The following is a 26,685-nucleotide window of genomic DNA, read 5'->3' on the forward strand; positions in this document are numbered from 1 at the left end:
ATACGATGGTGGATATGATGTATGTAGCCCCATCCTTCTTTCCATCTTGAAGTTTCCAGTGCGGTGTTCCTGGTTTGGAGGTCAGCCTTGCGTTGGATGCGATAGAACTGAAGACTCATCCTTGATACTACCCTGTGGAGAGGACAATGGCTGGGACAAGTGGCCAAATTAGAGCGGTTTGGCAAATGGCACCTCATTGGCATTTCACAACCGGGGAATGTGCTGCTGGGTTTCTCACAGGAAATCATTCTAGGAGCTCTGGGCAGATTACACTTCAGAACTCTCAGCTCAATAGGTTCCTGTCAGTTCCATCATGCCCTAAAGTCCCAAGACAAATCCCTTGATAATGTTCCAGAGTATAACCTTTTGAATGCCAAAATCCTTATGGGGACCACGGGGACAAGGAGATATATCCTACAAAATTATAAATCCTTATGGATTCGTCGGTGGGACCCTTGGACAAAAGGAACTGGAGGGATGTCAAAATGGCACCAAGGGTGATGGCAATCTCGAGACTTTAGACTATCTAAATAAAAAACTTGCATAATACCTTTCTTAAGCCGATATGGTTGTGGTGGGCATAGAAGCGCACCTCTCCAGCATGCTTTAGGTGTTCTAAGGGAGCCCCAATTTTTCCCATGTAGTCTGGAAGTGTCCTGTCATTAGGAAGCACTGGGCCACTATTTTACTACTACTATTTTTACTACTCTGTCATGTGTTTTGGAGAAACCCATTGATCCTCCCCCTTAAATTGAACTACTGGGTCTCTTGGAGGACCTGAAAGGATATGGGGGAACGGGCTCTGGCAGGACTGGGCACCTTGATAGCAAAATGAGATATTGCCCATGCTTGGAACTCCATTAATCCTCCCCTGCTGGCTGCCGTAGACTAGTGTGCAAAACTGTGCGCGGTGCCCCCAAAAGCACAAGAAAATCTGTAGCAAATGGTGAGAATACTATGGGCTGGAGTGACCGTTATGATGCTCTACATTGACTTTCTGTCACATTTCCTCGCTTACACTGTACTGTTTCTTTTTGCATACTGCAAAATCAATGAAAGTTGGTTGGTTTATTTCAAATAAAATAAACTGTCACAAATGGAAAAAGTCTTTTGAATGCAAAGAAACCCACAAATGGCTACACAGTATCGCCACTTCAGTGCGGATACCTGGAGAGAATGAACATCAAGTTTTGGAGAAGAATTTCATGCTTTGGTTTTCAAATTCTAGTGCATCATTTCACGAATCCAGCCCTTCCTCAGAAAGAGACTTGACATTTTATTTTACTATCAAGAATTGGGATATATGCATGATCATTACCCCTTTAGGTTCTTCTATAAAATACCCTGGAAAGTAGACAAAATTCACTCGGATTCCTCCTAATTACAATCGACCTAAAAACTCCAAAGTGCTATTTTTAAAGTAGCTCAGTAAACCCGTTTCCACGTCCCCTTTTACAGTTATATCAGGTGTCGACAGCATATTACTGGACACAAGCTACTTTAACAATTGCAGCACCCAGTCATGTCCCGCCTTTTAGCCTTGCAAACACATTACCCACGCCCCTCTTTAAGACTGTGCTCCCATCCGCATGCAAGCAACCTTCTAACCTTCAATTGAGTACATTGTTCTTCATGTAATCTGCGATTGGCTGTGCTTCCCAGAATTTCTTGTGTGTTGCCTGTTGAATACCTGCTAGCTACATCATGAACTTCATGAGGCGTTTTTATCAAAACGTGTCCAAGAAATGCATGCAGATACATTTACATTGCATTTAGGATCAATGTGTCACTCCCTAAATCACCCTCTAATTAGATATTCTGAAATGACTGTTCAGGGCACACAGGATTATTCAGTTCTGATATTTCTCCAAATTCAACGTCGTTCTAAGATGTATAAACCAAGTGAAACGTATGCACAGAAATCCCTAAGCAAATGTTGACTGGTTCCTACTCCGATCGCTTTGATTTCGGAGGTGGCACAAAGCTAGGGTCTCTTTTTTTACTTTTGCGTTTTCAGGAGGCTGACCTTATTGAAAGCTATTGGTCGCTCTTTCAAGCCAAAGGTGAATCATACAGATGAACACTGTGGAAGGAGAGGGAAAATAAAGCTATTGGATATGCAGATGACACATGGAAGGCCCAGAAAGATAATAACTAGAATTATTGTTTGCAATGCAAGACCTTATTTCATACAGTTCAAAATAAGCGGGAATAAACGTTAAGATATATGACAAAGAAAATCTGCTAATCTAATAAGTGTAACAATAAAGTTTAGTTGGGTGCACAAAGGTGAAATATCTACGCAGAAAATGTAAAAGTACTAACAGTGAATGAAGGAATAACACTTACAAATATCAAAGTATACATATTTTGTGGATAGAGTACACAGTAGATAATGCCATCAATACACCTCTTTTACGCTCAGCTTGCCTTCAGCTGTCAACACATTTAACTTTCCACTTTGCACTAGGAACTACACCAGATCCTCATGCCATATCTACACACATTTGAAGATAATGACACAGATTCTCTCTCCCCTCCTTTTGATGAGACCTACTGGACTCGTAGCTTTAGAAGTGAAAAGTTAGTTAGCATAGTCCTTAAACCAGGCTAGCATGTTTGTCTTATCCATCGCTTTTTAGCTAAACCGTCTAATCCTTGATATTTGACCAACAGTCAGAAAACTGATGAGGGTGGCTGTCTAGTCTTAGTACAAGTTGTGCGTTATTGGCATAAGAGTAAAATCTGTGTCCAGTAAAAAACACTCAACTTTGCTATAGGGGCTAACAAAAATCAAGCGTGGAAGGGCTCTATGTCGAAACCTGTGGCACACCTACCCATATGTCTTTGGCCAGAGAACAGAATTATCCTAGATAGATTGGTTCATTGTTTGTGATTTGCCTGAAGTGATGTGAACATTTCAAAAGCATCCCTGAGAGGCCTATGTCTGTCAACCACTCTTGCATAACATAGAATGCAGTTTATAGATCAAGAAGTCCTATGGATGAAATGGTATGTGAATCCACAATCTCACAGATGCCGTTGACTGCATTGGAGCATATGGGCTCCATGATCATTACCTTTCTGAAACCTGATCTGGGTGAAGCAGTAGGTTGTCTTCCAAAAAAGGACAAAGTTGCTTATTTACTACTGCTTTAGTGATCTTTCCCATTAAGAGAAGCGTGAAGATTGGGAAATAGTTGGCCAAAATCTGGGGATCAAGGGAGGCTTTCTTCAGGAGTGGAGTGGCAATAGCTTCACTCCATGACAATGGGACAATCCAGTCCTGCAGAGATGCATAACTATCGTGTTGTGACTTTCTGCTGGTGAGGAAGAACTAATTATAGGCCACATTCTACGAATTTAGTCTTCTGTAGCCTTCTCAAATGTCCCACATTGGGGTGTTGCTTGACAGGGCGGGTTTGGTAGCCTGGGGCATGTCCCAGACATAAGTTAAGTAACTTTGTTAATTATCAAAGAAAACAATTCTTGTGAAGGCATAAGGTAGCTAGCGGCAGCATCCGGGTTGGTAAGATTATTGTAGATCTTGAAAACCTCTTTCGTCAGATTATTTGCTACCTCAATTCTAAAATGATACTAGCTTGCTTTACTGAATTTAATTTTCTTTTTAAAATGCCTTAATTGGGTTTTGTAAAGGAAAAAGTTCTCTTCCGTTGCTCCTTTTCGCCAACTTCTCTCGTCTTTTGCATATTAGTTTACTCTTTTCAGGTTTTCATTGTACCAGGGTTCCTGAGGCCATAGCCTCTTAATTGTGATGTTCTTTACTGGGATCAGATACATTCGAATAGCCACACAAACAGCTACAGGTAGTCTGACTTTTCTCATTCATCATTATGTTTGTAGCCACCACAGGCTCTATACATACTTAAGCAGTCATTAACCTAAAGGATTCATACTCATTAGGTGAGGTTTGTGGTTGTGAATGGCAGACAGGCAATTCCATATAAGAGGCAAATCTTATGCAGTTCCCCCTCCAAAACGTATTCCCTCAATTAAGGCCTGTTTGCATAGAGTGGTAGATAGTGGCTCAGCCACTAACTCCAGCTTTCAGAAAATGGAGAGTCTTGCCTCCGAGTACTACTGTACCTCTCCTCTGCCTTAGATACCATGGACGGTGACATCCTGCTTGCACTGCTTGAAGAATGTATGGGCTGAAACAGAATGGTCTAATTGGTTCCTCTCTTATCTGCAAACCATTCCCAGCAATTGAGGATTGTGCACTCAACTTCCACCCACACACTATTGCTTATTGGGCTTCCACTAGGCATCGTTCTGGTTCCCATACTTCTCAACTTATATTCGAAGCCTCTATGGGAACAGCATCAAAAGTAATGGTGTTGCCCTGTACCAGTATGCGAGTGACACCCAGATCTACATAATGGACTGTATCCGAAACCTCCTGAACCTAATAAACTGCCAAGCTTGTATACAAAAATGAGCGCCCCACAGGAAACAAAGCATAGAAAATGTAATTCCTTGTTTTTTCCACTAAACCCATCAGCAAATTACCCCTCACAAATGCAGGAGAAATTAGAAACTCTAGTTAGCTCTATTAACAGTATCACCAGACCTACATTCTTAGGTGTCACAGTGGGTTCTAAACGTAGCTTTGACTCACACTTCAAGGTAACTGCTCCAAGTGCCTTTTTACTCCTTCCATTAGCGCACCACTAAGAATATCAGGCACAGCCTTCCTAGATCAGACCTCGGAGGCCTTGTTTTAGCACTTTTCATCTCCATAATCTAACATTGCAGTACCCCATTTACTGTGCATTCCAAGAACTAAACAAACTCTAAAAACAGTCCTTTATTATGCTGCCCAACTCACAGCCAAAAAGAAGAAACTCGATCATATTAAACCTATAATATCATAAAACAGGCTGATCTTGCAAATTCGTAACACATTCAAGAGTGCTTGCATTATATACAAGGCCTTGCACTCAACAACCCCCTCTAAACCTGGCCTCCAGAAAATCTCTGACGCGACCAGAAATCTCAGAGGCCGAGCAACACAACATCTCAATCTCAGAAGATTCACCAACTCCTCCATAATGAAAAAAGTATTTTACAGGAATGGACCTAAAATCTGGAACTCCCTCCCAACAGTGTCATGCATCACTCCTTCCTTTACCCTGATGAACACCAACCTGGACAAACTTCTTCTAGAGTCCAGCTAGTCCTGCTACCTACCGCATGGCCGACAATATCTTCTGTGCTCCTAGTTCTGTGACTTTGCAACAACATCTGTATTTTCAATATCTCATGCTATCTAATGACATTTGTTTTGTTTTACTTGTTGATCTTGCATTGGCTTGATACTCACGCTTACATTTCCAGGTTAAAGCTACGTCTGACAGATTTGTCGGTTCTCAGTCAAAGTCTACTTCTGTACAACTGTTTCCCATTGTAAAGCTCTCTGAACCATTTTGGGGACTGAGCTCGCATTACAGAAGAACACAAAATGAAAATAAAATAAATTCCAATTAAAGGAACCTCTGTTTGGGCCAGCGGGGCATCAGACACTTCCGCTAACTAATTCCTTCTGAGCAAAACCCTCGAATATGAAATACAATTTCAATTCTTACTGTCTTAGCTAGAAGGGTCTCTTTCAAAGACAACTTTTTTTTTATACATTAAGAATATGGAAACTTGGGTCTTTTTTGGGGAACTTCGTGTGGGAAAAGTCGTCAAGCCCCAAGTAAAAAATGAGCAGTACCTGAAAAGCAGCTTAAGATACTGAATACCTAAAGTACAAATATCCCAAAACATCTAACAAAATGGCCTGTATTTTCAGATACCCTCGTGTGAAGTCAGAAAAATGATTCTAGAATGCTGCAAGGTTGTATACAAATACTTGCGCTTCAATGTCCTTAAGACACAATTATGCCCAATGAAAGAAAGGTTATGGAAGTAAAGAAGTTGCCCACATGTGCAAATCAGGACAGTTTTGAGCTTAGATTGGATGCTGAAAACTTCTGTGCTTAGACATTTACGTAAGAGTGTTATACATCGCAGGCAAGACCTGAGGGTATTAGAGCACTTTACATATTACTTTTCAACAAATAACACGTATAATCGGAACAGCTGATCAAGACAAGTCCACGGATAAGTGCTAAGGGGACAAATAATAATAATAGGGAAGGGGTACAAGGAGAGCTAAGAGTTGCGAACATGTCTTGAATGGTGATTGATATCTTGCTAGTTGAGATGTTGGTTGATGAGGAGATACTTTAGATGTCTTTTGAAGCTCAAGAGGGAGGGGTTTGTCCTGATATATACTGGAATGGAGTTCCAGATTTTTGGGGAATTGCTCGAGAAGGAGCATGCCTGGGTTTTTTGGCTGTGGGCTTTTTGGCTGAATGAGGAGGAGGATGTTTGAGCTTCTTACATTTCTTGTCTGACCAACCCTTTTGAGTTTTGAGGCGAAGTAAGCTGGTTTCCCAGTGTGAAGGGCTTTATAACTGAGGACAACAGTTCTGAAGCTGCAGCAAGCTTCAATTTGGAGCCAGTTCAGTTCTTTCAGGGCAGGGGGTACGAGTTCATATTTTTCAATTCCTGTAACTTTTCTGGCTTCTAAAACGAGGCTGATTCTAAGGAGTGCAAGGTGAGATTTTGCAGTGCCTGTTAAGGGTGGCGTTCCCATAGTCTAATCTGGACAACACCATTGATTGTGTGGTAGATTTACGATCAATTGGCAGTAAGAGAGATTTTGTTCCAAAGATTCAGATTGTAGAAGGCACTCTTCACATTGTTCTTTATATAATCTTTCATGGTCAGTTTAGGGTACAGTGTGATTTCAAGCTATCTGCAGAAATTACCTTGGGTTAGCTTGCAGTTAAGAGTGTCAACAGAGCCTAGCCATTTTTTAATCGGGGGGGGGGGGGGGGGGGGCTGCTCTGTCTTTGATATGAGAAGAATATCAGTTGTGGTTAAATTTTAGGTGGTTGCAACCTAGCCAGATTTGGACTTCTTTGAGGTAGGCAATAAGCAGGTGTACATCTTCCAGTGAGGAGATTTCCTTGAAGGGCTGGGTGTCATCTGTGTATAGATGGAAGGGGATGTTTGCATAGTTGAGAATGACAGTGAGGGGCTCCATGTAGATACTGAACAGTGTGGGCGAGAGGACAGAGCCTCGGGGTAGGCCCCAGGTAATTGCTTTTGTGTCAGAGGTCAGGTTGTTTATTTTTATTTGATGAGAGCGATTTTGTAGGAAAGATGTGAACGAGCGTCTTCTCACTTATTCTAGAAAATCTGATGTGTCCAGCCTTTCTACTTCTCTCCAACTGCTGTTTATTATGCATGTTGGCCTTCATTGGTGAGCAGCCCACTCCTTCGCTAATACCTATCTGACTCCGCAAATTCAGATCGACACCACCTCTTCTGCACAGGGGAGGAGGAGAAATAGGTGCCTGACTGCCATCTTCACTGTCATTGGGCAATTTGTGTCAGACACTCAGAACTGCAAGAAAGCTAGCTGATACACTATGGAGTCCAATTTCTCTGGTGTCTGTAGCTCAATGTACCACCACCCCAAGCCCAATTAGCCAGTGGTTATTTTGGAGGAGGAGATTTTTCAAAGGCTTGCGCCAGGAGTGAGAAGGAGTTGCTGGGCTTCCAGAACTCAAGTATTCGGGTATCAACACATATGCATTGTGTCACAGAGACGCGAAAGCAGTTTCTCTAAATGAAGGTGATTTTGTAGACCATTAACATTAGAAGGAATGTGGGATTTCGTCCAAATTCATAACTCTGATTTCATATCCACCTTTCCTTGCTGTTAGCAACAGTCCTACTACCACAAATCTTTAAAGGCATATTATGCAGCATTGAAATTAGAAGAAATGTACATTTCAAGTTTGAGCAGCAAAATGACATTTTCATTGGCTTCAGAAAAGTATCATTTATTTTCATTATTGGGGGACAAATACTATTTTTTTTAACATTTGACAATAAGTGCTGCACCAGTCAAACCGGACCACAGACTGCTACTAATCATGTCATACCTGGTAAAGCTCTTCTAGATTGTATTTTATGGATGTGCTACTTTCTATCGCACTCACTGCCTCGTGAAGTTTCTGCCATGTATCCTGAGTGTAATTGTCAGGTAGCTTGGGTCGATCTGTCAAAAAGAAAAGAAAATGATAAATCTCTAAATTCGAATTATCCTAGGACATTTAGAATGATCTAGTATGTATACACAGCATGCAGATTAAAGTACTTAAAAGGGAAAACAGGATAATAAACATTCCACAAACAAGTAGGCGAAGAGAGGAGCTTGAGGGACTTACAGGATTCTGCCTCCCGATGCACAAATGTATTCTATGAAAGTATCAGGGAGCCTGAGAAGATGTTTGTAGTGGTAGGATATGGTGTCTAAGTCTACAAGACACTAACACAGAGTAAGAAAGGAGTGATTTTGTCTCCATGGATGGTTACCCTCTCCCACTTCCAGCGACCTGCTTCATTACTGACTTCCTCCTTGCTACTATCAATGATTTAGTAAATTAGCGGATTCCCGTTGTGAGCACTTCAGGGGTGCAGGCCTTTTTTTCTTTTTGTTTGTCATTTTAGTGAAGGAATAGTGCAATTTCACACTCCACGGTATAGACAGTGTGAATTTATTTAAAGGAAAAACCACCAGAATTGTAGTGACTCCCTTCTTGAGAATAGATGAAAGGTTATCTAAAAATACACATACCTGAGATAATGTATTACTTTAATGTTTTGTAGCTCTGTTTTGGCAGAATTAAAACCAATGATACTAAGATATATATGGAACTAGGCTGTCAGTAAGCAGACATGTTTCGGCCGTCATTAAAGCCTTACATAGGTCAAGGCAATGCTTAATTTTTAAAAGAATGAGTGCCAGTGCTCAAAGCTCTACTCTTAATAGCAGTGACTGCTGGCTTCTATGTCAGCACGAGCTTCAATCCACCTCACGCCTCTTTACTCTACTACCAGACACTCTTTACCCGTTATCTCACTCTTCCTCATTTCTCGCTTTGTGACAGGTTCCAGTCTCTCTTCCTCCGTCTTTCCCCTTTGTTTTTCTCTCTTTTGCCACTGACAAACGTCTGATACGGAAAAATAAGTACCAGTCCCTAAAAAGGAGTATTGGCGGTCCCCATTGGCATCCACAGGCTTAAATTAAGCACTGGGTCAAAGGCATTTGGTCCCTGTAGAACTAACACCCTAACTAGCATCCTCAATCAAGGGCGTTTCAGGGAATAAAAAGAAAAGACCAAATCTTATATTTTGGGTTTCCATCTATTGGTGTAGACCACTAGTATTGTATCTTTAGTAATGGCCACCTAGTATGACCGTACCCCTCACTGCACAATCTTTTCCTTCTTAGCAGCTAATCGCTCTCCCCGGGTCAGTCCGTTCAATGCTGAACGCAAGGATTAGCTGCTCCATTCAGGTCTATAGGGAGAGTCCCATTATTTGCAACATGCTGCACAATCTACCCTCTCAACTATTCTGTTCCGCTGTCCTTTAGACTACTATAAAGCTGTTTCCTAGTGCTTCCCTGAGCATTAATCAACAATATACAGAGACTACAAAATAGGACTGCCAGGCGAGTACGTAGCATGAGCAGGTAACACTATTCCTCTTCTGCCCATCAATACTGCACTGCTTCACTGTGCCTTATAAAACATTGTTCTGGTGTTTCTACTTTGCTAGTTCCACACACCCTGGAAGGGCCTTGAGACTGGGCTACCTTCTTTTGCCCAATACACTTTGTCTCGAGCAGGCATATTATGGTGGCTGACCTTTCAGACTGTTGGGGTTTCAGCCCGGTAACGCTCCTGAAGACCTCTCCCTATGGACAACTGCCTTTTCTTTTTGCTGCCTGCACCTTTTAGTACTCCCAGTACCACAACATCCTCAGATGAATGTGCGCTCTATAATTAAATACATTAATAAATAAGTACCATACATTCCGTCCATTAACTGGAAATAGGAAGGTTACGGACACGTAGCACATACAATTTGAGGATGCATAAAAAGGTATTGATTCTAGTTTAAGTTCCTTGTGGTATCTGGGTCTATTGGTAGGTATCCAAAGCAAAAGACAAGATGAATGGGGCAAAGAGTGATTCTGCCCTAACTCAATCTCCAGACTAAGGACCTGATTTTTTGGCAGACTGGATACTCCGTCACAAATGTGACGGATATTCAGTCTTCCACGTTACAAGTTCCATAGGATATAATGGAATTGTAAGTTGGAGGACGAGATATCACATTTGTGACGGAGTAACCCTGCCCGAAAAACTCGAAATCAGGCCCCAAGTATGATATTTTGCATTAACAAATTTGCTACATTTCTACCACAAATCATTTCTTTACAGTGACAAAAACCTAGTTCAGAAAGAGATTGATGCAAAAATTAGACTGCGACAGGAAGAAATTAGTTTGTCACATGACTAAATCCTTTAATCACTGCAACTTCTCACAATGATAGGAGCAGCACTAGGAGTGGCAGTTTCATAGAAGAGGTAGTTGGTTGCTATTTCGTCAGCGCTGCCGCCTTTCCTCTCCCTACTATCAGGTAACAGAAGCACATCTGAGTAGAATAAAATAACAGAGGAAAAATTAGGAGAATTAAATTATCAGGAGGAGTTACTGGACAGGCTATGGTCAAGACATACATAGTTTGTCAAGCACAGACGGCAGAAATACATCGAAAATGTGAGCGTGCAGGTGCAGGGAAAATTACATGTTTGTAATTGTGTGGTTTGAAAACAGATGGGCATTTGGTTAACCCTCCTACACTCTCCAGAGGGACATCAGATGTGCATGACCACTAGAAGAGTGCGACCAACTGGGGACTATGCGGAATTTCCAGGGCTGGTTTCTGTCCTGAGTCGGGCCGTGTGCTGACCAATACGCAGTCAATTACATCTTGGATGGCTCACAGGAGTATTTTAGTCTCAAAGTCATTCTATAGCAGTGATACTCAAAAGTATGGACTGGGGGTCGCATGTGACCCCTTCCTCAACCATAACACTGCAATGCTTCTTACTCGACTCAGCACTAACATCAAGGAGATGTTGAGTAAACCAGCAAGAATTTATTTAAAGGGTAATTGAAGTTAAAGGAAGCAACTAGGGTGTCTTATACGGCTTAACTTTAGAAACACTTTGATTTTTAAAGCTATCTAGAGCGAAAGTGTAAAAATATGATGAATTCTCTTCAAAATTTAAAGTGTATTTCATATACATGCAGAATCGTTTCACCTTGTTACACCAGATTATATCAGTGCATTGAGAAGTGATAGTTTTCGAACATGAATTTAGAAACATTCATTTTTACATTCATTTTACACCACCACCCTGACAACAATGCCAATAGTGAACCAAGAGGCACGTCAGTTATTATTTCAAAACCAAATGTTACTGGAATCAAGCTATCCTGGCTGAAGAGAGGCGGAACCCCGAAACCGGTCCTAGGATGCTTGTTTCCAGTCCAGGGAGGACCAGGCTTGGCAGTTCAAGCTGGACTGTTTCCATGAGGCACAGGGTCAAGACTGATTTGCATATGGCTGGGTTCAAACTGTAATGGCATGGTGAGCAAATAAAACGATGGATTTAGGCCAAGATCTCTGTACTGGGGTGAATGTATGACATTGTTCTGCATTCTGTCCATCAACTGTTGTTTTTGCAGTTGTCACACCAAGTGGGACGGGTATGCCCAGACGTGGGTCCTGTGCTCTCCATGCCACTGTAATCAAGCTATCCTGGCTGAAGAGGGGTGAAACCCCGAAACCGGTCCTAGGATGCTTGTTTCCAGTCAGGGAGGAACTGGCTTGGCAGTTCAGGCTGGACTGTTCCCATGAGGCACAGGGTCAAGACTGATTTGCATATGGCTGGGTTCAAAATGGAATGGCATGGTGAGCAAAAAAACGATGGATTTAGGCCCAGATCTCTGTACTGGGGTGAATGTATGACATTGTTAGGCATTCTGTCCATCAACTGTTGTTTTTGCATATGTCAGTTATTATTGCAATTTTGTGGGTGGCCGGCGTTTCTATTATACATGAACATTATAGTTTATTCATTCAAACACAGGAGAAGGCTTGTACAGTGCAAATCCTGAAGTTAAGTAGTTTGATGTCTTCTTTTATTTGATAATGAAGAAAAAGTAGAGAAAGTGAAAGAAACCTAATGCCTAGCATCACAGAATTTGGTTTAGTGGGGGCAGCCGTGATTAATTCCAGGTTTTTTTTTTTCACACTGTGCAATTAAGCCACTAGATGTATATTTTGCTTCCTCTACAACCAATCTCCTCCACCAAACCCCCGCTTGCCACTCTGGCTGGTATTGAGGCCCTTGGTCACATCACTGGCCACATTTTTTGGCTCACTGGGACAATGTTTGTGAGTACCAATCTTCTATAGGTTGCTGCATCGCTGTATCTTTCTGCCTCTGTTGGAATGCATGCAGGACAATTTTATGGCTGAAAAGTGCACTAAATCATCACATTCGAATCTGTATCTCATACATGTAATCACAATACAAAGCAATCAATTTTATTTACATTGCAGACGGTGCGTTTTAATTCATTTTGATACTGCTTGTGTGACAACATGACGATAACATATGGTCACACACGGCTCTGATTAAATAATCTAGAGCAACAGATCGACGCAACATGCCATCTGTGCAAGTCTGGCTTGGTGACACCAGGCTGCTTCTTGAAGATTGTAAGCATTTGGCGCGCAGTTCATAGTCCCTGCTGCCTCTTCTCATGCTGCCTCCAGGCCTCTCTTTTTATTAAGTTGAGCGCCTGCTACCTAGTTCCTCGTCCACACCCCCACCTCTCAATGTCCCGTTGTTCCGCTCCTTTAGCATGCTGAGCACAGGGTAAACAGTTCCCAGCCGCCTACGCTCATCCTGTTGCCAGGCTGCTGAGGGGTCTTAAGTGTGCCAGCTGGCCCCCACACACTGCTGACAAACATTGCAAAACCAATGACACTGGCATGTAAATAAAAAAAAACGATCTGGACCTATTGGCTGTGCTATACTTGTTTTCTGAACTATGAGAAGGCTCACCGGCAATATCAAAACATTTTTGTTATCACGATCAGCTGAGAAAGGGGGAAATGTTAGTATGTTATTCTGTGCTACATACAACTGGTTAGTGAAAAAAACACTTTCAAATCTCACTTTATCTCTTCTTACAGCTTATATAGTGGCACGAATGGTGTATACATTTCTTTGACCTGATCGGCTGACTTACTCAAAGCAAGAGCAAAATTTGGAAAAAGCTTACTAGTGATAGTCTTGCAAGAGAGCAACTTAAAGACTGACCATGCGGAGAGGAAAATTGAAGCCACCCACTGAGGTTCATAAACCACCACTGGCTCTCTTCTTAAGAACATTCACACATACCTCCAAGTCCAATAATAAAATCCTAGTCTTGTGGGGCAAGACCTATGGGAAAGCTAACCTTTCTTGTCTTGGCCAGGTTATACAGTTTTGGTATTCCAAATTCTACCCATTGTTGTTGGGTATTCTGGTGCCGTTTCACTGTCGCAGAGTCCTGTTTGAATGTACATAAGTGTCTTGCCCAGATTTAATCAATAATGATGCAGAGTGATGGAGACCAATGTGGACCTGAGGAGCTCAAACTGGGTTTGCCGCTGGCGTCCGAAGCTCGATGCAGTCACGGCTGGACTCGACCACAGCTTTTTTGTGTGTGGGATTGGTGTTCTGTTAGGTGGATGTGCATAGGAAGTTATGTGGTGCCCTGATAACCTCATGTACATGGCTTGAGAAGAACTGCAGTGTGGGCATTGTATTTGTTTTGGCTTGGGCTTTTGGAAATGCAGTTAACTGCAGATTCCATTGGCTCAGGAGAGAAGGAGAAGATGGCAACAGTAACTCTTACATCCAAAGCACAGGTGTCATTGAGATTGCTTTCACAGGTTGCAATGAAACATTAGATCAAGAGAAGATTTGAGGGAATCCCAGTGGTTCCCTTTTGTTTGGGGTGATTGTGCAACGCTAACAGGGTGGTCGTAGGCACTGCCATTATATTTTGGATATGACAGTAGAAGGAGCAGTCTCTTCAGACTCCCCTGGGTTGGAAAAGTTCCAAGTTCCCATTTGCATTAGAGGTTCAGAGCTTGACAAAGGCCAGGTGGTGTGCAGTGCATGCATTGCAATTTTCTCCAGGGTGGCTCAGTGGGCCATGGGTGGAATTCTAAGTGTTCTTATTGCTTGACTGCTATGCAGGATACTGGTTTTACTTGGGTAGATTGTGGCTTGCTGTCAAGGTGCCTCTGCCTGGAGGGGATGACAGCCCTAGTGTGGGTGTTGCAATTTCATTTTGGGTTTTGGTTTGCTTCACTGTTGTCATTAATGTCATTTGAATGTAATGTGGGGTGCAGGCTGCTGACTCAGAGGAAACATACCCCTGGTGTTTTGGAATTAAGATATCAAATGGGTGCGGGAATCAAAGTGGCTGAGGGACTGAATGGTTTCCTGACATAATTGAAGTGCTGGAAGCTAAGTACAATGACTATTATGTAGTGGCTCTGTAGGGCGAATATGCCACTCAACATCGGGTTTAAGACGTGCTAGAAAAAGGCAAAACAGAAAAGTGAAGGCTACAAAGAAAAGATGCACAATTATAAGTGTTTGCTAAATGTGGGAGGAGAAGCCTAAAAGGTGGTGTAGCAGCAAATAGCATCCTTACCTGGCTGCTGGGGCCCAGAAGAGCATCATCCCTTGAACGAACCTTGAGCCTGGGAGTTATCTAAAGAACTGAAAAAGTAGACCATCTGAAAAAATGGCTAGGAATGTGCCACTTTAATGCAGAAATCAAGAAATTGAGAGCATATGTGTAAATTGCCTTATTGATCATTGTAAGAGACCAACTTAATTCTCTTATGCACCTTTGACCAATTTTAAGAGATATAGAGCGGCAGAAACGGGATTCCAATTTTGGCAACCTGCCAAGAGTCTTGCTGCAGCATTTTGGACCAGCTGTAGGTGGTCCACGACTTTGACATCTCCCACGGTCTGCTTTAAATTGGACTATGCTCTTGAGCATGGGAAAATGGCGATTGTAGTCAAGGTGTGCAAAACTCAAATCATGGAAAGAGGAGCTAGTTACAGACGCAGCTTGAGGTTCAAGAGACCGATTATTATCTAGGTATAGACCAAGACTGGGATGGGGTTCATATCTGGTGCCAGCTTGTGAAATCTGAATTAAGGCAGGTGCAATTTAGTAAGACTTCAGTCTTGGCAGGATTGAGCTTTAAAAAATGCAACCGGCATCCACCATCTCACTGTTGCAGACAGGTTTCTAGCTGGGCTGACTGATCTGCAAGCCTATTAGTGCTATCTGTCATCAATGTACATATGGAGTTAAACTACCATAGTAGACAGAACACACATTGCAGCAGGCATGCAGATATTTAACAGCCCAGCTGAGGCAAGAGTATTGTACCTTGAGGAACCTCCCCTTTCAACTCGAAGATGGGCAAGAAAGTACAGCATCCATCTGAGTTTTGCCAGTCAGAAAGGATATCCAGTATTGAATGGCCTTGCACTGCTCCAGATGTTGTGTAGTAAATGATGTCGTATACCACTGAAAATTGAGCAAGATCAGGGCTTCACCACCACCGACTCCTACCGCCAAACGAAGGTCATCATGGCAGAAACCAAAGCTAGTTCTATACTTTTGCCAGGCCTCAACTCTGCCTTTGTAGCGACAAGGAGGTTTTGTTCCTCTTTAAACGTTTTAAACTTAAACACTACAGCCTTTTCCAAAATGTTGGCAAAAAACGCACTAAGGAGGATGGATGCAAATTAGCAAGGTCTGTCTGATTGGTGCACTTATTTACCAAAAGGGTCACACCAGCTGTCCTCCATGCCAACAGGATAACATCCGAGTCCAAAGCATTGTTAAATAATGCCTAAAGTGCTACTGCTATGTTATTTTAAGAATTTTATAAAACGCAACAGCTGCCCCAGCAAAAAGGCGTCCCGGCGCTAAGCGGCAAGAGAATAGCACGCACAAAAGCACAGGAGGCCTACAAGGGAGTAAACAAAAATGTTTTAATGGCTTTCCTAAAGTGAAGATAGTTAGTAAGCCCACTAATGTGGGCCAGCAAAGAGTTCCACAGAATGGCAGCTCTATTACGAAAAAAGCGCCCGCCGGCACGGACTCTTCTCACCCGGGGGATCACTACCAGACATTGTCCCATGGATCGAAGAGATCGTGTAGTAGTGTAAGGTAAAAGAAGATCAGACAGAATTTGTGAGGATGCCAGTTTTAAAATTTGAAAAGCTATACACAGTGCCTTAAACTCAATTCGCCTGGCCACAGGCAGCCAATGAAGGCGACGGATGGCACTGGTCACTGTGCAAGTTCTGTGCAGGCCCAAAAGAGATCTTGCGGCCTCGTTCTGGACTCTCTGTAGCCTCTGTATTTCAGATTTATTAGCTCCCAGATACAACGAGCAAGCATAATTGAGCCTAGACAAAATCAAGGCCTGAACAATGATTTGCCTAGTCGTAGCATCGAAGAAGGCCAGGATGGGTTTGAGCCCGCGCAACAAACCGAAACAAGTTCTCGCCACCTTTTTTGTCTATATCTGAAAATTGAGCGAGGTGTCCACCCAGACCCCCAGGTTCTTCACTACAGGCTTAGGGACGGGAGCCGTACCTAAACTCTTTGGCCACCACAGCTCGCTCCAACAATCATGGTTCCCTCCCACCAACAACACTTCTGACTTGTTGGTATTCAGTTGGAGACAGTTGGCGGTCATCCACTCGGCAACTGCCGAGAGGTCGCCCTGAAATTTCCTGGCGTCCTGCCCGCGGTCACACGACAGAGCCACCTCCAACTGAGTATCGTCGGCATAAGAGACCATGGTCAGCCCTCTGCTCCTGGCTACACCCACCAGAGGTTGAACATAGAGATTAAAGAGAAGAGGGCTCAGGGACCCCTTGGCCTATAGGAAAAGTACCAGAAGCAAAAGGAGGGGGGGGGGGCAACCACCTGAAAAGTCCTATCAGCGAGGAAGGAGGACAGCCACTTAAGAGCTGAACCAGAGACTCAAGCCTCTGACAGATGATTCAGCAAAATGACATGAGACATCGTGTCAAATGTGGCACTGAGATCCAAAAGGATCAGTGCCGACGTCTGCCCTGCGTCTAAAGCCTTCCACAGATGTTCAGTCACGGCCAGAAGCGCTGACTCAGTTGTGGCCGGGCCGAAACCCGTTTTGAGAGGGGTTGAGCCTCTGATTTACAGTAAGATATTCTGTGAGAAGGGAATATAGGCCTCTGTGATCTTCGCAATCCAAGGTAACAGGGAAATGGGTCTAAAACTTTCAGGTTTTTGGGGGTCTAATGAAGGTTTCTTGAGCAGCGGTATTACCCTGGCCTGTTTCCAAGCCCTGGGCACAACCGCTGTGCTCAAGGACCCATTAATCACCAGTTCCAAAGGGTGTAGGATTTTGGGGAATTGGTCAGGCTTCAAAGGGTCAGCAGGAGAGCCCGACTTCACCGTGGGGCAAAGTGTCAGTAAAACCTCTTGAGTGATGGGGGGAAAAACCTCAAGGATACCATCAATGGGGCCGCAAGATGTCTCAAGAGGGCCAATAGGGACCATAGGAAAGCTTTTATAAATATCCTCGACCTTCTTGACAAAGAAATTAGCCAGTTCATCACATTGCAAGTTGGAGGTAATCACCGAACTTGCAGCGTCCTTCTGTGTTTTAAGCTCCGTCACTATAGAAAAAATACTCTTAGTCGGATTGGAACTCCTGCTAACTTGCTAGGCGTGGAGGGCCCTGTGGTATCGCTTAACGGCAGCGCGGTAGAGAACTTTGGATGTAGGATCAAAGCACCGTCACCTGGTTCTCTCCAGCTTCTCCAACTATGAATGGTGCTGCTGTCTTAGCTATATGCTCTGGACAAGATTTGAGAGGAGAACCATAAAGTCGACATGAAGACATAATATCGGTGACTACCAAAGCTTTTATTGGACAAAATGTCTCCACCAGCATAGTCTGCAATGAGGGTGCCAGAGGAAAACAAAAAGACCCATGGGTAGCAGAATATTTTCTATCTTAATGGCTACTCACATGGTTTCCACTTTTGCCAAACGAACAGAAACACATCTTTACATAACTCTTGCGAGTGCTTTATTGTGGACTGGAGTGTTTCAGGTTTGGTTAGATATGAAACTATGTAGAAAAGCTTTTGGAGATAGTATCTACCTTTGCCTGTAGTAATATGAGTTTTATCATATTAATATAGATGAAGAGGTTCCCCTCAAGGCTCTTTCAAAGTTGCTTTCAGCTAGCTTAGGTCATGAGAAAACAAACAATTCTTTTTCAAATGATGAACTGGGGCAGCTTGTCTTCATTATTAAAAATCCAGTAAAAACCTCAGTATATGGCCAGACTGCAGAGAAGGGACACAAAGGGCGTATTCGAGGACATTTGTGCAGAATAAAAGTGAGTGTCCTCAAGCGTTATTAGGCAGTATTGGGCAACTGCCGAGCCTTGCAGAAATGTTTAATATAAAGGGGGCTTGGGAAGCAAAAAAGCAGCAGTGTGCAGCGGGCAGGACTCGCAGATATATTGCAATATATAAAAGAGATAACTATATATGTACAGACACACACATTCACATATATCTTTTCAATGACAAACATCACAGTTGAAAACAGAGTTATGTTTCAAGCTCAAACACGTAAAACCACTTAAACCAGTTAGGTTTATGAACGTACACAAGATAACTCATGGCTCTCCTTCGTGCTGTTCTCCAGATAACTGTTATTGTGTATTATGTACTTGTAAGAAATTGGAGTATTGGTAGAGGGATATAAAAACACACCTCAATTAATAAACACAGTCCTTGTCAGGGTGTACAATTAAAGTCCTTAAATAAACCTGTGCGGACATGAAAGTTCAGTGCGGGCGAAGGCTGCGCCAGGGAAGGCATCGACAACCGTCCAGATGAAGCCCTCTACATTCGGACTTATGAACTTTTCTGGACATTGTATCTCCTTCAGAAAGTTGGCAAAAAATTTCAAGGTCCCACTTCTTGAGGGGGGGGTAGGAGAAGTACACTACAACACCAGCCAAGGGTCCAAGACCTGGAGGCACCACTTGGGGGTTAGGACACACTCTAATAGACAATAGTAGCAGAATCCACGGCAGGTCCAGTTGGTATTAGTCAGCTGGGCAGCTACAGGGTGAGGGCCTCTGGAAGCTTGTGTCCCTGTAACTCGAACATGAGGTCAGCCAACTGACACTTAGGGTAATTTCTGGTGTCCTGGGTTCAAAGCAGGCAAGTTCAGCCTTTTTTTTTTTTTAAACACATTTTATTGGATTACAAGCTCTCCAGAAGCAACAGTTCAAATACTATCATCACATATCTTATAATCAGAACAAAATTGTGTGCAACCATGTCCATCTCCTACTCACAACCTCTCTAAACTCCCCGCGAGTCGCACGCTCTGTGGGAGACCAATTTTATCCATCTCAGCGAAAAATATTAAATTAAACAAACAATGGAAAATAAGTAGGAATAGGAAATGCCATGGAGCTATCTGTGTAGAGCACCGGTCATTGAGCAGGGCCTTAAGTGTGGCAGCCAATTCCACTAAGGTTTCGGGGTTCTCAAGCCACTGGGGTCGCGTCCTGGGACGGCAGGTCTGGGTCCTTCAAACAATCTACCAGCGCCTACCACGCCCGCGACACACCCAACAAGCCTTTCCCTCGCCTGGCCTCTCTAAGCAAGACCTGAAAGGGAGGCAGGTCTAGGTGTGAGCTTTATCTGTCAGTGACCAAGTAGATTCTTTTGAAGCTCAGGTTGAGGCTGGGCACAGCACCCTATGGCATCCTGCCAAGGGAAGTGCCCCGCTCCCACACCCAGAGCCCTTTGTACTCTTGTCTGGGAGCAATACACATCTCACCACAGGGCGGCGGGGTCAGGGGACAGCTGGACATTGGCAGGAAAGGCTTTTGGTTTTAAGCAGGAAAATGACAACTTCTAAACGTGTAATTTCCAAAATAGCAATATAATATCCAACCTGGCCATTAAGTATGACTTTAAACTACTATTAAAATTAGTCCTTCAAAAATTGTTTAAGACTTTGCCCATCTGACGTGGAACTGCGCTAAGATTGGGGACTATTGGAGAGCCATTTTTAGGTCTCGCCTGGCGTAAGACTGCGCAGACATGCGCAGTCTCGCTGGCGAGATTTAACGTTTTAGGTTAGATTTCTCTAGTGGGCTTTAAACCCCGCCCCTCCTTTCCATTGGCTGGCGTCACCGTTTATGCTAAACGGTGGCCAGCCATTGGAAAGGAGCGTCTCGTGACGTACACTTTTCTCTTTTAGAGCCGTCCCAGTTGGACTGGCTGCCCCGACTTACTGCTGGCGTAAAAGGTTTATCATCTTTATGGGGCCAAACACATGGCCCCATAAAGATAAGAAACCAGTCATGCAAGGCAGTCCAACTGGGACGCTCTAAAAGAGTTGTTGTTGGCGTTGCAGCGCGCGCCTGCAGTGTCGGGGACCCAGGCTCACTCCTCCCTGTCAGGCGCTGCAGCAGTTGAACGCAGGGCAGCAGAAGAGGCTCTCCCGCCGGGTTCCCTCCTCCGCTGTAGTGGTGCACTGTGGCTGCCAACGCGCCACCCAGGCAGTGTGCAGATTGCAGCGCTTCGCGGGCCTCTCCGTCTGCTGCCAGAGTCGAGAGGAGCCCCAGGGTGCGCAGGGCCACGGGCGGGCCGCAGTGCGGGTCCTCAATCATCTCCACCAGGCAGGTGAGGCATTCGCTGGGTAGCACTTGCCTGGAAGCGAAGTGCCGGGTCAGCTTCAGACCGGCAATGACCTCAAGCTGCCGCTGTAGTGTGCGCCAGCGCTTGCATAAACACACACGGGCTCAGCTGAAAGGGAATACGAAGGAGGAACTCAAAATGGCGGTCCGAGCTGCATCTCCACTCAAGTCCCTGCTTCCTTATTAATACCTACTCAACAGCACTTTTCTCCTGCAGGCAGCAACTTCCACTGGCCATAGCCACCAAGGTTTCAATCTGCTATGTGTGACATTTTCATAATTTGAGTGTAATTATGAGTGACACTAAAACGACTATATGTGACCCTTTCTTGCAAGCATAATAAAGCAATGGAGACAAGGGAAACTTACAAATATCAGAAATGACACCCATTTTGCTTGCGAGAAAGTGTCACTCATAGTGCAAAGGCAGAAGGATAGGTGAACGTTACCATAGCCTGGAGGATGCACGCAGCACCTCAGTTCTCCTGCACCCTCTTGGGACTAACTCCACGCCCGATGCACAGCAGTGTGACCCCAAATGCCACATTAAGAACTGACTCATGTGTTGCTCCCTCATTTGGTGATCTCCTGAATCCCTCCACTGCCTGATGCAACCGCTAAGTTGAACACACACACACACACACCCACCCACACACACACCCACACACACACCCACACCCACACCCACACCCACACACACACACACACACACACGTCCAGGTTTACTGCTAAAAAAAAAAACTTATTTGAAGCATCCGCATTCCGTCTTTTCTGCTAATTGCCTCAATGCTTCCTGGAAGATGCAATGCGCTGATAGCTTGGATCCTCTCAGTGGGCCGGTCGGTCCAGTCACAGGTCAGATGGCTGCCTTTTAAAGACAGCACACAAGCCGATGATGTCAGAGCCCTGCCCGCGACCCCAGCAACACATGTGGAGGCTGGTAAGAGGTCAGGTCATGTCTGTCAGATACCCGGGGGGAGGGTGAAGGGTAGCTGCTGAGACACTGGTAGGTGGGCCGGGCAGGTCAGGACTTGAAAAAACAACCTGTCTGCAAGCAAGAATAACCTCCTCCATGATCGGGCATGGACCACATTGAAAGGCGCTACTAACTGTAGTGGCAGCGGCCCAGCTCACCAATGAAAATAAAAGCTGTTGCTGTGCTCTGGGGCCAATCACCGTCCATAACAGGCAAGGCGCTGCCCCTGGACACTCTAGTATACAATGCAGCTGGGTCAAATTAAATTGTTTATCCAAGACGTGCTGGCACCCGGAAGAGCCACATATGGAAAGGAGTTGGCCTAACGGCTAGGGCGGTCGACCTCGAATCTGGGGAACTGGGTTCGAGTCTCTGCAATGACGCTGAACATCCTGTGATTCACTTAATCTCCCCGTGCCTAACAAACAAGCATTAAAAATGCAATAGGCCTCGCCTTTTATTAAGTTAAAGCCATTTGCTTTGCTATATAATACCATTAGCAAAGCAAATGGCTTTAACTTAATAAAAGGCGAGGCCTATTGCATTTTCAATGCTTGTTAGATTAGTAGCTCAGATGACACCTCGAGATAGATCCTCCTTCTGAGGTCGCCTTGCTGGGATATGTGTATGATATGCCGAAGGAGTTGCATAGATTCATACCCATTGCCCTCCTGTTAGCAAAGAGGGTAATTGCACTCATATGGGGCAGTAGAGCCTCCCCAACAGTGAAAGCTTGTCTTACTATCCTCACATTTTGCAACATGAACAGTGAACTCTATGCTACTACCCAGGCCCCGGCTTCCTGACCAAAAGATATCTGGGAGCTGAGTCGGGGGCATGGGGGTTGGACCACAGGGGAAAGCCTCGTGACTTGGGCTGACCAGAGGTTAATATTACAATGTATATTATATATGCTACCCTTTACAAGTGTGCGTTATATGATTGAACAAAATGTATTTGCAAGTATTTCTTCTTTTTGATTTGTAACTGCGGTGAATAACCATGCAATGTCTGTAAACATTATGGAAAATGATAAATAAAATTTAGAAAAAAAACAATAGTTTTTTAATATATCCCCAAACTTAATTTAGCACGTATTAAAATGAAATAGCGTAAACCAGTGCCAACATTAAATCGAAATATCCTACTTTTTAAATAACATGCACCCTACTGTATGGGCATTTAGGACCTACTTTAGGGATGACGTATTAAACAAGCATTGGCATAGACAATAGGTCTCACCTTTGGGACTGCTTAAGTGTTTAGCCATGCAGCACATTATAGAGACAATAAAGCTTGAATGATTTCATAATGATTAAGTGTCCTGATTATGAATCTGCTGGCGAAAACATATGTTACTTCAACTCTTCTTACACCTCCACTGTGCGGATAATTAATTCTGCAGGGACAGTACTAAAACAATTTGTGAGACCAAATAAACTAGGCTGGTAAAGAGGTAGTTAACAACGGGGAGTAAAGAACAAGTTACTTACCTTCGGTAACGATGTATCTGCAAGAAACATTAGTTAGTTAGATTCCTCACCTTAGAATATCCCCAGGCGTCAGGCTGGATCCGGAAAGATTTTTCGTCAGCAATACCCCTTGCGCGTCGCTAGGCGTCGTCTGCGGCTCCGCGTCCGTCGTCGGTGTCGTGCGCCGGAATGACGGAGTACTTAGACGCCGCCCTCACGCGCTGACGTCAGTTCTTCTTTATTCTGCGCCAGACAGCGCCGATCCGGGAAGAGCTTACTCCTTTAGTCACTTTTTGACTAAAACTTTTTTTGACTCTTTTGTCTACTCGACTCGAACTGGTGTCGGTAGGATGCCTGGTTTTAAAGCCTGTGACTCCTGTCACTGACTGATGTCGGTAACGGATCACCATCGCCGGTGCCTTTACTGCCTGGGGGCCGACCACGATGCGGAGTCGTGCCTTGACTGCCAGACCTTGACCTCGAAGGCTAGGCAGGAGCGGTCCCGCAAGCTTCGAGCTCCGACACTCGGCTCCACGTCGTTCATGGTCCCGGTCCAGGAGCAGGTCGAAGAAACGGTCGCGGAGCCACAGCCACCATCACCGCTCGTCGGGTTCAAAGTCTTCTGGTAAGTCGAAGCACGGTAAAAAGTCCAAGAGACGACACCGCTCTTCGGACTCCCCTCGCCGGTCGCGCCACTCAGTCGAGGGTCAGGGTGGTCCCACCCCCGCGGCTCCGTAGGAGCCGCATCCGTCCCCATACCCGCCGGTCCCTGGGACTGACACGACTCCGGTGGAGATCAGTGCCTTCCTCTCGGCCATGAGGGGCCTGGCTCCGCCATCAACGCCTGCCGGAGCGCCTTCAGGCCCCGCGGGCACGACTGGGCGGCCTAGCGAGCCGGCGGCTCCGGCCCCGGCACAGCCGTCGACTTCGGTCCCGACACCGCAGGCCCCCGAGGGATCCAGGCCTGGATCTCTGTCGGCGCCGGTCGACCTCAAGACGCCTCCTCCGCCGGCGCCGACACCGGTTCCACCTCCGGCGCTGTCTCCGGGTGACGCCGTTCCCCGGTTTAGCCCCGGTCCGGGCCAGGCGCCGGTGCGGCGCCGTCCGACGCCGATGGATCACCATTTCTTCTACCGTCCAGCTCCGGTTATTTCCCCTGTTTATCAGGAATCAGATGACGGGGGCGACTGGGAGGGGTCTGAGGACCCTATGGCCCTGTAGGTCAACTTATCACAGGACTGGACGGATGAGCTGGGGGATGCCAGTGGTCTGGACACCTCCCCGGACACTGGCTTCATCTCTCCTCCGACTGTGGCTTCGGAGGAGGGTGCTGCATTTTCAGTGGTGCTGCGCAAGGCGGCCGAAGCCCTTGGGCTAGAGTTGCCTGCTGCCTTGAGGACTAACCTCCTCACTGAGGTGCTTCAACCGTCAGCAAGCTCCTCGGAGCCTCTGCTGCAGTTCAATGAGGCACTAGTGGACGTTCTGAAGGGCACCTGGTCCAAGCCCTCCACAGTACCTCCTGTGGATCGAAACATGGCCCGGCACCACCGCCCTGCACCGGGCGACCCCAGTTTTCTGTCCCAACACCCCACGCCCGAGAGTCTGGTTATCCAGGCCTCTACTTCCCAGTCCTCCTTCCCGTCCGCTCCTCCGGATCGGGAATCCAAGAGGCTGGAACAGTTCGGTAAGAAGTTGTTCTCTACCCTTAGTTTGGGATTGCGGTCCTTGAACGTCACTTGCCTCTTGGACCGTTACTCTCACTCTCTGTGGGATACGGTGAAGGACGTGCTGCCCCTGTATCCGGAGGAGGCCCGGACACGGCTCACCCAGGCTCTTGCCGATGCGCGGGATGCAGCGTGACATGTCATACGATGTGGACTAGACACTACGGACTCGCTGGGTAGGGCGATGTCAACCACAGTGGCGCTCCGCCGCCATGCCTGGCTGCGGTCCACGTCTTTTTCAGGGGATGTCCAGAGGACCCTCATGGATATGCCCTTTGATGGCACTCGCCTTTTTGGCGAGAAGGCGGATAGTGCGCTGGTACGCTTCAAGGACTCCCGGGCTATGGCCAAGTCCTTGGGTCTCTCGACCCCGCGACCGCAAACTTCCGCCTTTCGCCCCTTTCGTGGCCAAGAAAGGGGCGCCCCCTCACATCCGCCTAGCCACCGGCCGCAAAACCAACCTGCACGCAGACGTGGATTCCGCCGAGGCGGTACCAGGGGGACAATGTGCCGGTCAGCCTCAAAGCCCTCCTAGTCCGAGCTTTCAGGCCCATTCCACGCCAGTGGGAGGCAGAGTTCGCCATCACCTGCTCCACTGGCGTTCCATCACGTCGGACAGGTGGGTGCTGCAAATCACCCGAAGGGGCTACTCCCTCCCCTTCGAGACGACCCCTCCAGCCATGTCATCGCAGTACCACCGTATGTCGGGGGATCACTTGAATCTTCTGTGGGAGGAAGTTACGGCCCTTTTGGCCAAAGGGGCCGTCGAGCGCCTTCCTGGTCCAGAAGTAGGTCGTGGTTGCTATTCCCACTACTTTCTGGTTCCCAAGAAGGGCAAAGGGGGCCTACGCCCTATCTTGGACCTCAGGAGCGTCAACGCCTTCCTCCGGAAGGAGAGGTTCAAGATGCTTACCCTAGCTCAGGTTCTGGCTGCTCTGGATCCAGGAGACTGGATGGTAGCGCTGGACTTGCAGGACGCTTATTTTCACATCCCCGTCCTGCCGGCCCACCGGCGTTACCTGCAGTTCATGGTGGGTCAGGAGCATTTTCAGTTCACCGTGCTCCTCTTCGGCCTCACCAGTGCCCCTCGGGTGTTCCCGAAAGTCATAGCGGTGGTTGCAGCTCATCTGCGCAGATCGGGGGTTCCAGTCTTCCCCCTATCTCGACGACTGGCTGTTGAAGGCGGGCTCGCCCCAGCAAGTCGTCTCCCACCTCCAGACTACGGCCAACCTCCTGCATTTGCTGGTGTTCTCCATCAACGTGCCGAAGTCGCATCTGAGTCCCTCCCAGAAGCTCCTCTTCATCGGACCGGTTCTGGACTCGGCGCAGTTCCGGGCTTATCCTCCGGGACAGCGGGTCCGGGATATTCAGGATCTGATTCCCATCTTCCGGCTTCTATCCCGGGTTTCGGTCAGGTTGGTGCTGCGGCTTCTGGGTCTGATGGCCTCCTGCATCCTGTTAGTGCATCACGCCAGGTGGCGAATGTGGGCTCTGCAGTGAGACCTGAAATTTCAGTGGGCCCGGCATCGGGGCAACCTGTCCGACCATGTCTTGATCTCGGAGGGCACTCCAAGGCAGTTGCAGTGGTGGCTCACGGACCGCGATTGGGTCAGCGGCAGATCCCTCTCCCTACCCCAACCGGAGCATGTAGTAGTGACGGATGCGTCCCTCCTGGGATGG

At 46.0% G+C, this 26,685-nt stretch overlaps 1 protein-coding gene across 1 annotated transcript in view; it reads right to left on the bottom strand.

Moving 5' to 3' along the window:
• The window catches only part of CUL4A (cullin 4A), a 408,579-nt gene that overhangs the window by 316,868 nt on the left and 65,026 nt on the right, over positions 1 to 26,685 (bottom strand). Inside the window, exon 2 of the mRNA XM_085622501.1 lies at positions 8,025 to 8,140. Coding sequence (XP_085478627.1) covers positions 8,025 to 8,140 — 116 coding nt within the window. The remainder of the gene's footprint in view (positions 1 to 8,024; positions 8,141 to 26,685) is intronic.

This window comes from Triturus cristatus, chromosome 8, assembly GCF_964204655.1.
Source record: "Triturus cristatus chromosome 8, aTriCri1.1, whole genome shotgun sequence".
Taxonomy (NCBI): domain Eukaryota; kingdom Metazoa; phylum Chordata; class Amphibia; order Caudata; family Salamandridae; genus Triturus; species Triturus cristatus.